Here is a 14,899-nt window from a genome sequence, read left to right on the forward strand (position 1 = left end):
TCCTTTCCTCCAGAAAGACACCAAAAGAACAATTCATTGTTGATGATTGTTTCCTCTGAGCTGCTAAATATTTTTATAGATCATTTCTAAAAAGCTAAATATTAAGTTGTGAATGTGATGAGTACAAACTTATCCTTTTGTACATTACAGAAGTTTGTATGAAGGTTTCTGAGATGACGTGTAGTAACACCTCTGGTCCTCGTGTTCACAGTGACGTCAGCGATGAGAACTTCTGCACACGTCTGGACCTGCATGCTTCTCACCTGCTTTCTGAGGAAGGCAAATGGAAACGCTGAGGGTGAGGTCAAAGGTGTAGAAAAGTTAAGGTCTTTACATGTCGAAGAAAACCAGTTGGAACACAGTGTGAAGACATGTCCGTACAGGAGCTCATGAAGGAACCTTTAAATAAATAAATAATTCCACCCAGGAGCTCTGTACTGAAAGAGACTTTGAGAGACTCAGGCCTGAATCCAACATCATATATCTAATCCTTCTTTTATCACTAGTCTCTCAGGTGCCAGTGTGAATCCTCGTGGTCTCCACGTTGGATCTCGATTGTTCTGTATTGTATATTTTCCTGAGGGTGCACACATTTTTGCACTCCATTGAGTCTTTTTGTTATATACCACAGTGAAACCTGATATCGATATTGGATACTATTTTTTTTTTACACCCAAAACCTGTCATTTTGTTCTCAGACGTTGAAGAAAGAATTCAGGAATGTAGACGAGAGTAATTCCGTTTTTGATTTCCAGCCGATTCTCACTAATCCTGAGATGAAAGACGGCTCGTGTGTAGAGGATTAGACTTAGAAACTGAGAGTGTTTCAGAGCTTCAACCCTGATATCTGTATTTGTCTTCTGTCAGATGTGACTGTAACGTGTCAGTACTCTGAGGACTGCCTCCTTCCCTGTAGCTTCACCCCTTCGATCGAAGGCGAGGTCCGCTGGTTCAAGCAGGATGTCCAAATTTATCCTCAGACACCAAACATGGAGAACTACAGGGCGTCTGTTTCGGTTCCTGAGCTGTCGCTCGGCAACGCGTCGATCCTCCTGCATCGATGCGACCTGAACGACAGGGGGCGCTACAGGTGTCAAGTGACAAAGAAGGAAAGAACAGACTACTCCTTTGTCACACTTAGAGTAGAAGGTGAGTCACTGTGATTCCTCTCATTAAGAGGTAAGTTACATCGCTCCATCCTAGTGACTCGGGTCTTTTAATTCCGTTCACCAATCCAATACGTTCACTGACACTGGAGACTCCTTCCATCACTATAGAGTTAAAAAAGACATGTTCTTACCAACATCTAACCATGTTCTCATCTACTTCTGTTTATTCCAGCCCCTATCCGCTCCGTGGATATTCAGATGACTCGTCTGAGCGGTTATGAGGAGGTGATGTGCTCCACGAGCGATGTTTACCCCCATCCATACATCTCCTGGTCCACCGATTCAGCCACGCCCAGCGAGACACTCAAATACACCACAAGAATAATGTCCGACAACAAGGGGCTGTACAGTGTGGAGAGCAAACTGAAGAAGCTTGTTAACCAAAGCAGCCTCACCTACGTCTGTACCATCAACTCGTCCTCTGCTGATCAGATGTGGACCGCATCACTGTCTGAGACAGGTCTGATCACCAGACAAATACATCATCATCTCTAAGCCTCATGAGGTTTCCCTCTTTATGTTTCTCACTGGCTTATGTCCTGATTGGTCTGGAGATGAAAAAAAAAGCACACAAAAATAATGGGAATTTTTTACATTTAAATCCATAAATACTTTTAAAGAATTCAAATGTTTGCAAAGATGTTACTTCTAAAGTCCTGATTTTACATGTTTGTTGATTTTTCTCAGTCCACAACAACGTCACAATCACATCCAAGCTCGAAACGGTCTCCACCTGGAGCCAAATAAACACCTCTGAAGGTCAGAACCTCACCATCCCCTGCAGAAGCCCCTGGAACCTGGGAAACTTTACATTAACCTGGTCCTTCAAAAAAGCAGACATGTCCAGCAAAATCAGCACCTACGACAGCAGGACACAGCGGATCTCCAACCACTGGAACGTCACGGCTTTGCTCGAACCCCAGTTCTTACAGGCAGGAGATGGATCCTTGAGACTGCTCGGTGCCAGGAGCCTGGAACACACGGGAGAGTTCACCTGTAACATCTCAGCGCTCCAGAGGAACTGCGTAGGACACACCAGGGTCACCGTTACTGCACGCGGTCCTGAAAGTACAGTAGATCATTAGATTGTTTTAAATTACGGAGTGAAATGTAATCAGTGGTCATGTGACCTGAACAAATCACTGTAATAATAATAATAATAATAATAATAATAATAATAATAATAATAATAATAATTTTATAAAGATATACATAATAAATAAATAAAATATTTATCATAAAACAACAATAATAACAATAATAATAATAAAATAAATGAATAAAACAAAAAATAATTATATTAAAATAATAACAAAAAAATATATTGAATAATAATTATTTGTGCATGAAAGCAAATAAATAATAATAGTAATAAAATAATAAAAAGAAAATTGTATAATATTAAATAATAATAAATTAATATTTAGAGTTCAGTCTGTAATTTGAAGCGGAAAAAAAACACGCCACATCCGATACACAATACAGACCAAAACAAAATCACAGAGTGGCACATGAAAGGGACGACATGAAATAACTCCAGGCTGTTCAGTAACACACACACACAAACACACACACACACACACACACACACACACACACACACACACACACTTGAGCATCACATTTTTTCCTTTACTTGAACTAAGAGACCCAAACTTGTTCCAACATGACAGTACATCAGTACCTGACTTTACTAACACCCTTGTGACTGAATGAAGCACCACAAAACCTCCACAAAATCTAGTGGAACATCTTCCCAGAAAAGTGGAGCTCATCATAACAGTGAATGGAGAATAAATGTGATGCTGTTTATACTCGTGTCCACAAACCTTAAGCCTTTAAGGGTAACTTATAGTGAATATTTTTGTAAGAAGGAGCAGAAGCACGATTTAGAAACGGGTTTTTTTCCTTCTCACAGATGGAATTCATGATTTTTTCTTTTCCTTTAGATAAAGATCTGAAAACAAAAAGCCACACACCGTTGTGGATTCCTGTCACCGTCGTTCTCGGCACCATCCTCATCACTGTAGCTGTTATAGTAGCAATAACGAAATTACAAAGTGAGGAAATGAAGTCTTGAAATAAAGAATAAATTATATTTACATTATTCATGTTTTTGTCTAAATAATAATCGAGTTTTGATTCTTCTCTGTAGACAAGTTCAGACAAACCGCAGGCGCAGGAACGGCCCGATATTCCAAGGAGGTCAAAGGTAAAGAAATCATTCATGAATTAAAGAAAGTAAATAAGAGTCAAATGTGAACAGATGCAGGAAGTGACACGTGTCTGTGATTTACAGTTTCTGTAAACAAGAGCAAAGAAATAACAGAAGGAAGCCATTTAAATCCTGATCCAACCAAAGAGGGGAACACGTGAGGAGAACCACAAGGTTGCATTTTCTACATTTACATTCATGGCATTCAGCAGATGCTCTCATCCAGAGTGACTTATTTATACAGTTGAGCAGTTATGGAGATAGGGGCCTTACTCAGGGACCCAGGACTGGGATTTAAACTCATGACCTTCGAAGCCTTACCCACTATGCTCCAACCTCCATCTTCTGCAATTGCACAAACACCTTGAGGAACCGAGAGCAGAAACTGAGCTGCATGTGGATCATCTCAACAACAACACGGGATTTTTACTTTAATACAGTCTGTGAAAAATGATTTTTATGTATAATTCTTATTTTTTAAACAAAAAGAAAAAAAAGTGTTTTATTTTACATCTTATTTTATGATTAAACATCTACAGTTTTACTAATATTTACATCTGTGTTTTGATATTTTTCAGTTTTTTTTCTGTTATATTGAAGAAGAAGAAGTGGAAGAAGAGAATAGTCGTAATGTGTATTATGATAGAGCACAGGGGGCGCTATCACACACTGTGTGTGTGTGTGTGTGTGTGTGTGTGTGTGTGTGTGTGTGTGTGTGTGTGTGTGTGTGTGTGTGTGTGTGTGTGTGTGTGTGTGTGTTTCGGTGTATTAACTATGATAGTCCAGAAGGGGAGCTGTCCTTCTATGTGTTCGTGTGTAGTATATTTTAAGTGTATTAGCTAAAATCGACCACAGGGGGAGCTGTGTCTCAAATCAATCAAATAAAATTTTATTTGTCACATACACATACATCGAGAGTACGACATGCAGTGAAGCGCTTTTTACGACTGTCCGGCATTTAAGCATAAAAGTAGTAGAATTAAGGATAAAAATAAAACCAAAAAAAGGTAGATGAATAAAAAGTATAAACTATATAAAATATATGTATTTACATGGATGCGTATGGCAGATATTTACAGTACATCTTAAAGTGATTTAGTGATTGTCGTTAAAATGTCCATGTGCAGTGTGATGTGGTATAAAGTGGCATTGTGCAGTTCAAGTCCAGAGTTAAAGTGACAGAACAGAGATTAAAGTGTCATAGTGCAGAAAAAGTGTGTAGAAATGAGTGAAGATGGAGAGAGAGGTCCAGTTTAGATCCTGGGTGTTTCCTGGTTTAAACTCCGAATGGCCAGAAGCTCCTCCTCATTCTCTCTGTGCTTGCTTTCAAGGAGCAGAGGCGTTTCCCTGAACACAACAAAGAAAAGAGTCCATAGTTTGGATGGCTGAAGTGTCCCTTAAGTGTCTCAGATGGTACAGATGCTGCCGGGCTTCTTCGTCAGGTTGTTGATGTGACAGGACCAAGACAGGTCCTGTGTGATGTGAACACCTAGGTACTGGAAACTATCCACTCTCTCCACTGGGGTCCCGCTGATGTTTAGCGTTTGGTATGACCGCTCCTGCTTCGTGCTGAAGTCCACTATCAACTCCTTAGTCTTGCTGACATTCAGGAGAAGATTGTTCTCCTGGCACCATCTCTCCAGGTTTTTAATCTCCTGTAGGTAGGCCGTCTCCCTGTTGTTGGAGATCAGGCCCACCACAACAGTGTCGTCAGCAAACTTGATGATGGTGGTGGAGTTGAAAGTGGCCACACAGTCATATGTGTACAGTGAGTACAGCAGGGGGCTTAGAACACAAACCTGGGGAGCTCTAGTGCTGAGGGTGAGGGTGGATGAGATGTGTTTGCCCACCCGTGCTGCAGCAACCAGACTAATAATCACCGATAGGGAAATAGCGAAACCTGCCTCGCCTTTATCGGCCGTGGAGATGATCCACTATATTACATCATGGTTAATGATCCTCGACGTGAAGGACGGGTCATCCACAGCACGCTGACGGAGATCTTTGCAGATTTTGATGCGGTGCTCCCTGTGACCGTGCGTGCTTTTTGATACCATCTCGTATTTATATTTGGGAGGTGAAAGCTTAATGGTTAAGGCTTAACTGTAAGCTTATCCCTGAGTTTAACTCTGATCTGAACTCTGAGTTTAACTCTAAGCTGTATATAACTACTATATGAGATTAGTGACGTTTCAGTTCAGTTAATCTGCTGGACCTTCGTCTCAGCCTCGGAATGCAATGCCGTAAAACTGGTCCGATTCCTTCATTCTTTTTGACAACAGGTAATTAATAGAAAAGAAAAAGGAAAGTAACAATCAGTACTCAGTGCTCAGGAGTTCTGAACATCATGAAGCAGCAGATGTGGACATTTGTGCTGCTTTGGTCGATATCACTGAGCACCGGAGCGGGTGAGTAGAACCTTCAAACTGTATTAGATCTTTCTGTGTCACTGTCAGTGAGATCATCAATCAGCTCAAATAACACGTGGAGTTTCTCATTTGTCTGATGAACAGCTGAGAGAGAGAGAGAGAGAGAGAGAGAGAGAGAGAGAGAGAGAGAGAGAGAGAGAGAGAGAGGAGAGAGAGAGAGAGAGAGAGAGAGAGAGAGAGAGAGAGAGAAAAGGGATGTGAGAGAGAGAGAGAGAGAGTGAGAAAGAGAAGAGGGATGTGTAATAATTTGTGCTGTGAAATAACGCTGTACTGACCATTGCAGGAGGTGAGTAGAAACTTTATGACAGTATTGGTTCCTCTAAAAAAAATGTAATAACTGGATTTATTGTGAGGCTTCAAATTAATTGCTTTATTTAAAATGCATACTGAAGAGTCACAATGCATCTAGGAGCATGTTCATTTGGCAAAGTACATCAGCTGTATCTTCACAGACACCAAAATAGAGAAACTTTGGACGAAAACACAATGATCGCTACTGTGACACCTTGAAGAGCTTAATGATGTTTAAGCGCTGCTTTGCTGTGGCTCAGGGAGCCTTCATTCTGTGGATCTACCTCACTCATAACTCCTGTGTTCTTCAAGAAGAAAATGGGCCAAAAATTGTGGGTTCTTCATTTTTTTTTTTTTTTTTTTTTTTTATTTATTTTTTTTTTAATGAAGGTATCCCAACTAATTTGTCGACGTCTGTAGTCTTGGTGTGGCTCTTTTTGTAATAATTTTAGATGCTATTCATATTTAAACCAAGAAAACTGCTATACAGATGTTTGAGACCTGCTGTTCCAGGGGATTATTTTGGTTTAAAAATTTGGTAAAAATGTAAAGAATTTGCTAATGGTAATTTTTCATCTTTAATTCACCCAGAAATCACAGTGACCTGCTTTTTCACTGCTGACTGCCTGCTTCCCTGCAGCTCCACCCATCACATCATCATCATCCACTGGAACAAAGTCGGGAAAGAAAATGCAGTCCATATTTTTGACAATAATTCTGATCATCTAGAGAACCAGGATGTGGATTTCCATGGACGGACGTCTCTGTTCAGGGATCAGATCTCTCAGGGAAACGTCTCACTGCTGCTCAGAAAGGTTAGGGTTGAAGATGAGGGGATCTACACCTGCTACACGTTCTCCAGATCTGAGCAACTGGAAGAGATTATACATCTGGATGTGAAGGGTGAGATCATGAATGGAGGGATGAAGTATTTAAAAATGCTTTAGGGGGTCATAGTACAATTTTCTCGAATAGAGAAATGACCACAGAAGGTGGTTTGTTTGTGCCTCTTTCTTTCAGCCCCAATCAAAAAAGTGGAAATTAAACTCAATGATCAACAAATTACCTGCAACGCAAGTGATGTTTACCCACAACCAATAATCTCTTGGTTCAAAAATCAGGAGTTGATCAGTGAGAATATGAAGAACATGACGACTATAACAACAGACACACAGGGTCTGTTCTCACTGACGAGCAACTTCAACTATAAGAAAAATGAACGTGACAGAAACACAGATCAGTCACTCAAACGGAAGACCGAATACTCCTGCTCCTTCAGCTTCGAGGACAAGAGCCAAACTTACAACGCCAGCCTAAGACACGGTGAACATCACACACCATATCCAACACTTCAGCACCATGTGATCTAAATACAGATTATATTCTGAATGCTGGATTGTGATTGGCTGGAAGTTCAGTGAGGAATCGAGTAAAAAACAGCAGCAGGAGTTCGACCTCAACAGCTTCATTATTCGCTGAAACGTGACATAAATCTCTTTTCCCTCCCTCATGTAAATAAATGTAATCTTCTGGCACTACTTTATCTCGATCTGCACTCGTACGAACTCCCTGGAACACCTCACACCTCCACCTGAATCATCACTTACATGCGAAAGCACGAGCAGAACTTTAACAAACATTTTCTATTTTTTTCAGACAAAGTGGACATTTATTCAGGACAGGACGCTAGAATTTGCTGTCCTGCCACTCATGGAGATGCTGGAGATTACATCATCACCCTGAGATTTGGAGAGTCTTCCACCATTCTGAAGTCACACCAAACTAACATCTCCATTAACTGGTCAGGAATAAGTGTCCATCTCGCACATGATGGAAACGTCACGCTTTACGACCTGGACATGAACAAACATGCAGGAAACTACACCTGTGAGATGTTTACTGAACAGTCCATTACTCAGGTGGTGCGAACCTCCGTGCACATCATATCAGGTGATGCTCAAAGAACTTTACAGCTTTAATGGTCGATATTTTGAGCAGTTTTTTCTTTTATTTTTCTGTATTATATAAAATGTGTATTTTCCTCTTATAGATCTCCACAATAATGGGATCGCTGAAGCTTTGGGTGCCGCTCTTCCTATTCTTTCCATCATTACTATAATGATCTATTGTGGATGCAGAAGATCACATGGTGAGATCACTTCCTGTGATGTCTATGATGTGTACATGTTATGGTTTCTATAGCAACAGCTTATTTACAGTTACAGTAAAGGAATTAACCACAGAATCTAAGTGTTGATATGCAGTGAATTGGTTTGTAAGATGTTTATTTAACCTTTATGGAAGGAGTCTCCAGTGTCAGTGCTTTGTAACAGTCAGTATGTAGAGCTGGACATTTTTTTTTACGGGTTTCTTTACAGTATGCTGTAACTCTGTGTATGATCTTTCTTTTCCAGGACGGAACAAGCGAAATCAAGAGAACTCAAGAGAAAATCAAGTCTACGAAGAAGTCAAGTTAGAACCTCTTTCTGGAGAAAACCTGAACGCTGATGCATGTTCATCCAATGGCAGAGCCCACAGAGGACCAGCTCAGAAGATCATCATGGAGATAATGGAACCAGAGTGATTCCAAAGTGAGCTGGATAAATCTGCCACAGAGACGTTTGAAGTGACGTACGCGACATGCGGCGACGCTGCGACGAGTCATTTGAGGTGTTTCGAGCTGCATGCGCGCTTCAAGAATGAACGAACATCAGTGGAAGACGATGAGAGATCAGGAAGACCTGCAAAGAGCTCAACGGCCCGAAAATGTCAAAACCGCTCATGCACGATGACCGTCGGAGAACAATCCACACTACGATCTCACTTCCGCACCCACACTACTCGCCAGAGTTGGGGACTTCACCCTCTTCCTGGAGATGAACATTTAGCTCAAAGGTCACTGGTTTGACATTATTGCGGAGATCCGGAGCGAATCGCAGAAGGTGCTTGACACTCTGTTTAAGGCTTTCATTTGTTTCCAGCTTGTAAGGATATTTGGGGTCAGAGAGGGTTCAGGGGCCTTAATCAAGGGCCCAGCAGTGGCAGCTTAGTGGTGCTGGAGCTGAACATTGATGAGGACGGTGTGCTGATGTCAGAGACACAATAAAGAATTTCTGATGAAATAATGCAGAAATGTTGTTAGTCGTTGTTGTTACAGAAAATGTTTGTTATATACTGTCAATTTTATTTTTGAAAACATTAATAAATATAATGGTATTGAAAAATCATGGCGTTCTGTGTTTCTGTCATTAACTCATTTCCATGGACAGAATTAGAGGTTTTAGAAAAAGAATAAAGCCCCTTGTGTGCTGCTGTTACAGTAAAATAATCAACGATAAGATATAAATATTTTCCTATAAAAGAACACAATTCAAACTTTATTTACCGTCAGTTCCAAAATGCTCAAAAATCACATACCAGACTTCTGACCAGGTGACCCAATACTTTTGGTTATATAGTGTATATCTAAATAAATAAATATTATAATAAATATAATTCAGAATTCGAGCTGGTTCACCACACCTTCATCTCACCATCGCTGGAGATCGTGTTCCTTAAATGGTTTAAAAAGAGCACTGATATTTATTATGCAGAATATAATTACTGAGATTTTATACTCTATATAGTTTTATATTTCATAATAAAAGTAGGACTTCATTCCGTCCCCCTCAGCGTATCTCCAGTGAGTTAATCAGTGTTAATCTGCTGGAACACATGACCTTCGCCTCGGAATGCAATGCCGTAAAACTCGTCCGATTCCTGCATTCTTTTTGACAACAGGTAATTAATAGAACAGAAAAAGGAAAGTAACAATCAGTACTCAGTGCTCAGGAGTTCTGAACATCATGAAGCAGCAGATGTGGACGTTTGTGCTGTTTTGGTCGATATCACTGAGCACCGGAGCGGGTGAGTAGAACCTTCAAACTGTATTAGATCTTTCTGTGTCACTGTCAGTGAGATCATCAATCAGCTCCAAATAACACGTGGAGTTTCTCATTTGTCTGATGAACAGCTGAGAGAGAGAGAGAGAGAGAGAGAGAGAGAGAGAGAGAGAGAGAGAGAGAGAGAAATTATTTCTATTAAATATTCTATAATAATCTCTGTGCTGTCTATAAACTGAAACACCCAAAAAGGGATTAAAAATCTCGAGAAATAATATGAATTATTTCTATACTAGGAAAAATAATCTTTCTTTCTTTCTTTCTTTCTTTTGTTTTTTGTTCTTTCTAGTTAAATAGTATTTAATTAAATTTCTACCAAAGTTTAGAAATTTCCTGACCTTTGACACGAGTGAGCAAATGATTTATCAGAAATGGCTCACACACACACACACACACACACACACACACACACACACACACTATGTGTCATATCTATGAAATGAGTTTGATTCTGTTTCGAGGTGTGTGATTGATACTTAAGCCCTTTGGTATGATGAATTAGTTGCATTCTTTACATTCTCAGGGTTTTTACTCGTCAGTCTCCTCCCTTTGTTTTGTGTAGAACGCTGAATCATTCTGGTGTTTTACTCATACAGACGTCACAGTGACCTGCGTCTCGACCAACGTCCCGACCAGCGTCCCGACCAGCGTCTGCGTTCTGCCCTGTACATCCCCATATAATGGAGTCATCCACTGGGAAAAGGATGAAAAAATCGTCCATTCCTTTTTCAAAAAAGCAGATCAACTTGCGTACCAGGACGCCGACTTTAAAGACCGGACGTCTCTGTTCCAGGATCAGATCCCTCAAGGAAACATCTCACTGATGCTCAAAAAGATCGGGCCTAAAGACGAGGGCAGATACAAGTGCTACACCGCAACGGACTCTGATAACAAGGAACAGTTCGTCTTGCTGAAAGTCAGAGGTACAAGACGTGGAATAAATCAGTGTGTGTGCTGCTGTTATAGTAAAATAATCAAGGGAGAGGTCAAATATGGTTCTGTCACAGCACGGCTTTTATTCCTCCTGTGCTACTTCTGCACAAATCCGGATTCATTTAAAATGCCAAAAACGCTCCGCATCCATCGCTGTTTCTTCACTTTCTGTCTGTTTGAAAAGTCAAATATATCCGTTTTTGTTTTGTTAAATGGTGGAACATCCAGGTGTTGCTGATGAAATGCATGAGATTAGTTTAGCACCACACATTGGGAGTACATCTAGAAAAGCAGATCTTTTGGCAGTTTGGTGCTCTGGAGAACTGTGAAGTGTCTACATCCTGCCGAGAAGAAACGACCTCAGGGAAGCAACATTTCTAAACAATCCTTCTCACTGCAATCGCAAATCGTTTGGAAACGGCCTTATAACCCTTTCCTGACTGTTTCTGCTCATCAGTCTATAAAGGGTCCTAAGACCATCTCCAAATGACCTGACATTCAGTGTTCAACGGTGCTATGGATTGTATCGAAATGTAGAGCCTTTAAGAAGGTTAATAATTTTTCAGTATTCTGCCAAAATTCAGCTGAAGGTCAAAGTATTTAAAGGAAAACCCTCAAAGCTACATCAAGTAACCTTCATGCCTCAGTAAGTATAATAATAAGGTCGAGAGCAAGTCCAGCTTTCCTTCAAGGTGGTCAGGAAGGCAGCTTTTTCCTCCATAAAATATATGGAGCATGACACAGGTTTGCAAAACTGCATCTAAATAAAACACAAAAAGTTCTCAAGCAATGTTCTTCAGAGCGAAGTGGAGATGTTCGGTTACACGGTGAAAACCGAACACAGTGTATTACTACAGTCGTGATCGCGATGGTGGAGGGATGATCACTCAAAAAAGTCTTCTGATATTCTTTTGGGATTTTGGAATGAGATTTTTGTTCTTTTCTTCAGAAACCGTGTCAACTCACCATACGTTCATGATTAAGTAAAGATATTGAGATTTACAGACACGCCCACTTTGTCAATCGTTGCTTTGATATTTGCTGATGATGTTTGAACCCTGATGAGAGTTTCACTTGAAGCTAAAGTTCTTATTTTTAATTGATTCTTATTTTTTGTTAGGATTCATGAAGATCAAACCAGTCATAGAAAAGTGAAACTTGTTAGTTAGACGAATGAGATTGGATGGATTGGACTCGTGGTGTTATGGATGTGGTTTTATGCTTTAATATTTCATGAACCAGGAGATTGAAGATTTTTTCTTCCCTTCATCTTCATTTGCCATTGATTCATGTGTATCTTTTTTAGTGCCAGTTAAACAGGTGGATTTAAAAAAGACACATGAAGGAATTTTCTGCGGTGTGAAAGACGTTTACCCGAAACCCGGTATCTCCTGGTACAGAGATAAAAGCCCAGTAGAGTCTTATGTAGAGACAACTGTGGATAAAGATGGTCTGTTCTCAGTGAGCAGTGTTTTCCCCCAGTCTGTCACAGAGAACACCACGTACATCTGCTCCATCAGCACCAAGGAGGAGATTTTTACTGCCAGCCTGAGAAAAGGTAAATATCTCACATCAAACACCTCAAAAAGCCTCATCCAACAGAACGTGCAACATCTCAAACACCTCAACACCCAATCCAAGGTTTCATCCCACACCCCATTAGCACCCCATCCAAATCATCATCAAACACCTCATCCAACACCTCCTCCAACTTCTTATCTCATCAAGCACAACATCAAACACCTCCTCCAACTTCTTATCATCCCATCCAACACCCAGTCAACACAACATCTCATCCAACATCTCAACACCTCCTCCAACTTCTTATCATCTCATCCAACATCGTCAACACAACATCCCATCCAACATTTCAACATATCCAATACCATTAAACACCTCATCCAACACCTCCTCCAACTTCTTATCTCATCAAGCACCTCATCCAACACCTACTCTAACTTCTTATCATCTCATCCAACACCTCCTCCAACTTCTTATCATCTCATCCAACCCCTCCTCCAACTTCTTATCACCTCCAACACAGCATCCAATACCATCAAACATCTTCCTCAAACATCTCATTTAATGAACCAGAGCAGTTTTAACAATCATGTTCTGGTTTTGCAGAGAGCGCTGAGATTTATCCAGGACAGGACGCCACTATTCTTTGTCCTGTCTCTAAGGAAAACACTGGAAACATCACTCTGTGGTTTGGTGAATCTTTTATCAATCTGAGTTACAGCCAAACAGCACAGCAATCTACCATTAAAGATCAGTGGAGGGGGAAAACGCTGCACCTGGCGCACGATGGAACTGTTACAATACACAACCTGGGGAGCGCTGAAGATTCAGGAACATACATATGTGAAAGAACTACTGCACAGTCCAGATATATGGTGGAAACCTCACTGAAGATTACATCAGGTGATGTTCCTCTTCAGTTCCTTTCATTAATAATGTATAAAATATGCAAATATCAGCTTGATATTTAAATTTTAAAATCAATTTACTTCACTATAATGAAGATTATTGTATCTTTATAACAGCGAGTCACCATGTTGGTACTGGAGTTGGAATTGCTCTCGGTTTTCTACTACTCATAATTATCATAGCTGGCGTAATATTTTGGAAGAAAAAAGGTGAGGTCACTTCCTTTTCCTGTAATGTGGACAAATCTAATATTTAATCAAATAAAAGTTAATGACAATATGGTAATTGTACAGTACATTTGCTGAGTATTGGGTCAGAAAAGTAAAAATAACTCTTTACTCACTCTACAGTGAAATCTTATATATAGATGCGCTGTTAGTAATTTAGAAAGAAGAAATTTAACTTATTAAGAGAGAATTCTACAAAGTACAAGTGTTAAGATCTTTACACTCTACAAGCCACAAATACATTCATAAATGACTGCAGAACTGATGAGTTATAAAGTGTGTTATCCATTATGGTGCACTAACAGTCCTGATCTTATTCTTTATAGCACCAAAAGTTTCTACAGAGGGAAATTTAGCCATCGGAGAAAACCACGCCTCTGAATTAGAAACACTCCAATCTGTCCAATCGAGTTAACTGGAGTTATATTTGTTGATTTTGTATGACTGTACATGAAGGAACCTCAACCAAATTGTGAAAATAGAGGGAAGGTGTTTCCATGGTCTCTGTTTGCCACCAACAAGGGCAAAAAAAAAGCCCTAAACATCTCAGGGCTGTGACCACTGACTGGAGTTACCTGAACGAAGCCAGGACTCAGATCCTCTCCTAATTCTATTCATCTTTTGATTAGAGATGATTTATCATATTTGAAGGTCTGTTTTTTTTTTTTTTTTTCTACAACAAATATGCCATAAACTAATAAATAATAATAAACAGGTAAATATTGTTAATGCACCCGTTTCAGCGCACAAAAAAACTATAACTGATATCTTTGAAATGAGTTTGAAAAGTGCTTTGAAGTTTAATTTTTTTTTTTTATTGTTTATTAAGGAGCTTCTTCAAATGTGTATATAATGTGAAGATAAAATTATTTTTTATTATATTTGTGTACATTTAAGTGTAAACCAAATAAATTCATGTTTATAAACAGTGTGCTTTTTATTTACAGTCTGCAACTTTAAAAAAAGAAAGAAAAAAAACCTTCTACTGAATTCTATGATGGCCATCAGGAAGAGTAGAGTTACAGAAACACAAACGAGTAAAGCCTGTTCATTCCATCATTCCAGGCCTGCTTGTCAATCATCAGCTCACTGAATTAAATAGAAACTGCACTTTCACAGCTCACTCCTGCACTACAACACAATAAACTCAGCAGAGTTTGACCCCAAAAAACGACCACTTATTTCCATGAATGTTTTATTTCTTATTTGGGGTGTGCAAACTTTTGCACTCAACTATATCCAGTACTTTGGGCGGATTTGTTTC

At 39.8% G+C, this 14,899-nt stretch overlaps 3 protein-coding genes and 1 long non-coding RNA gene across 8 annotated transcripts in view; 3 read left to right on the forward strand and 1 right to left on the reverse strand.

Annotated features, from left to right (window-relative positions):
- The window catches only part of hhla2b.1 (HERV-H LTR-associating 2b, tandem duplicate 1), a 6,208-nt gene extending 2,274 nt beyond the window's left edge, over positions 1–3,934 (forward strand). The window contains exons 2-8 of one of the 3 annotated variants that reach the window (XR_014531662.1): positions 212–298; positions 868–1,149; positions 1,342–1,629; positions 1,857–2,209; positions 2,818–3,229; positions 3,325–3,381; positions 3,469–3,934. Coding sequence is in view for 2 of the 3 variants with exons in the window: in XM_083530496.1 (XP_083386622.1) it covers positions 223–298; positions 868–1,149; positions 1,342–1,629; positions 1,857–2,237; positions 3,119–3,229; positions 3,325–3,381; positions 3,469–3,545 (1,272 nt within the window). In the remaining variant the exon portion in view is untranslated. Of the gene's footprint in view, positions 1–211; positions 299–867; positions 1,150–1,341; positions 1,630–1,856; positions 2,238–2,817; positions 3,230–3,324; positions 3,382–3,468 lie in introns of all 3 variants that reach the window. The other 2 variants (XM_083530496.1, XM_083530497.1) reach the window with 2 other exon arrangements.
- A 1,499-nt stretch (positions 3,935–5,433) lies between these two features.
- Positions 5,434–9,208, forward strand: LOC310720148 (uncharacterized protein). Of its 2 annotated transcripts, none has more exons than XM_083530498.1 (6): positions 5,434–5,792; positions 6,696–7,007; positions 7,125–7,427; positions 7,761–8,054; positions 8,155–8,253; positions 8,519–9,208. In XM_083530498.1, the coding sequence occupies exons 1-6, from the start codon at positions 5,732–5,734 to the stop codon at positions 8,686–8,688; spliced, it is 1,239 nt and encodes a 412-aa protein (XP_083386624.1). In that variant the 5' UTR covers positions 5,434–5,731; the 3' UTR covers positions 8,689–9,208. The 2 variants fall into 2 exon arrangements, with proteins under 2 accessions (XP_083386624.1, XP_083386625.1); XM_083530499.1 differs by having other exon boundaries at positions 8,540–9,208.
- A 606-nt stretch (positions 9,209–9,814) lies between these two features.
- On the forward strand, positions 9,815–14,561 carry LOC310720150 (V-set domain containing T-cell activation inhibitor 1-like). Of its 2 annotated transcripts, XM_083530502.1 has the most exons (6): positions 9,815–10,010; positions 10,642–10,968; positions 12,285–12,536; positions 13,106–13,402; positions 13,525–13,622; positions 13,962–14,561. In XM_083530502.1, the coding sequence occupies exons 1-6, from the start codon at positions 9,950–9,952 to the stop codon at positions 13,989–13,991; spliced, it is 1,065 nt and encodes a 354-aa protein (XP_083386628.1). In that variant the 5' UTR covers positions 9,815–9,949; the 3' UTR covers positions 13,992–14,561. The 2 variants fall into 2 exon arrangements, with proteins under 2 accessions (XP_083386628.1, XP_083386627.1); XM_083530501.1 differs by lacking the exon at positions 13,962–14,561 and having other exon boundaries at positions 13,525–13,696.
- LOC310720151 lies at positions 12,779–13,044 on the reverse strand. Its single transcript, XR_014531663.1, has 3 exons — positions 13,012–13,044; positions 12,916–12,947; positions 12,779–12,874 (listed from the first exon to the last, which is right to left on the reverse strand). It is a non-coding gene; the product is annotated as an uncharacterized lncRNA (long non-coding RNA).
- Positions 14,562–14,899: the final 338 nt, after the last annotated feature.

This window comes from Silurus aristotelis (genome assembly GCF_946808225.1).
Source record: "Silurus aristotelis genome assembly, chromosome: 25".
In the NCBI taxonomy this organism is placed as follows: domain Eukaryota; kingdom Metazoa; phylum Chordata; class Actinopteri; order Siluriformes; family Siluridae; genus Silurus; species Silurus aristotelis.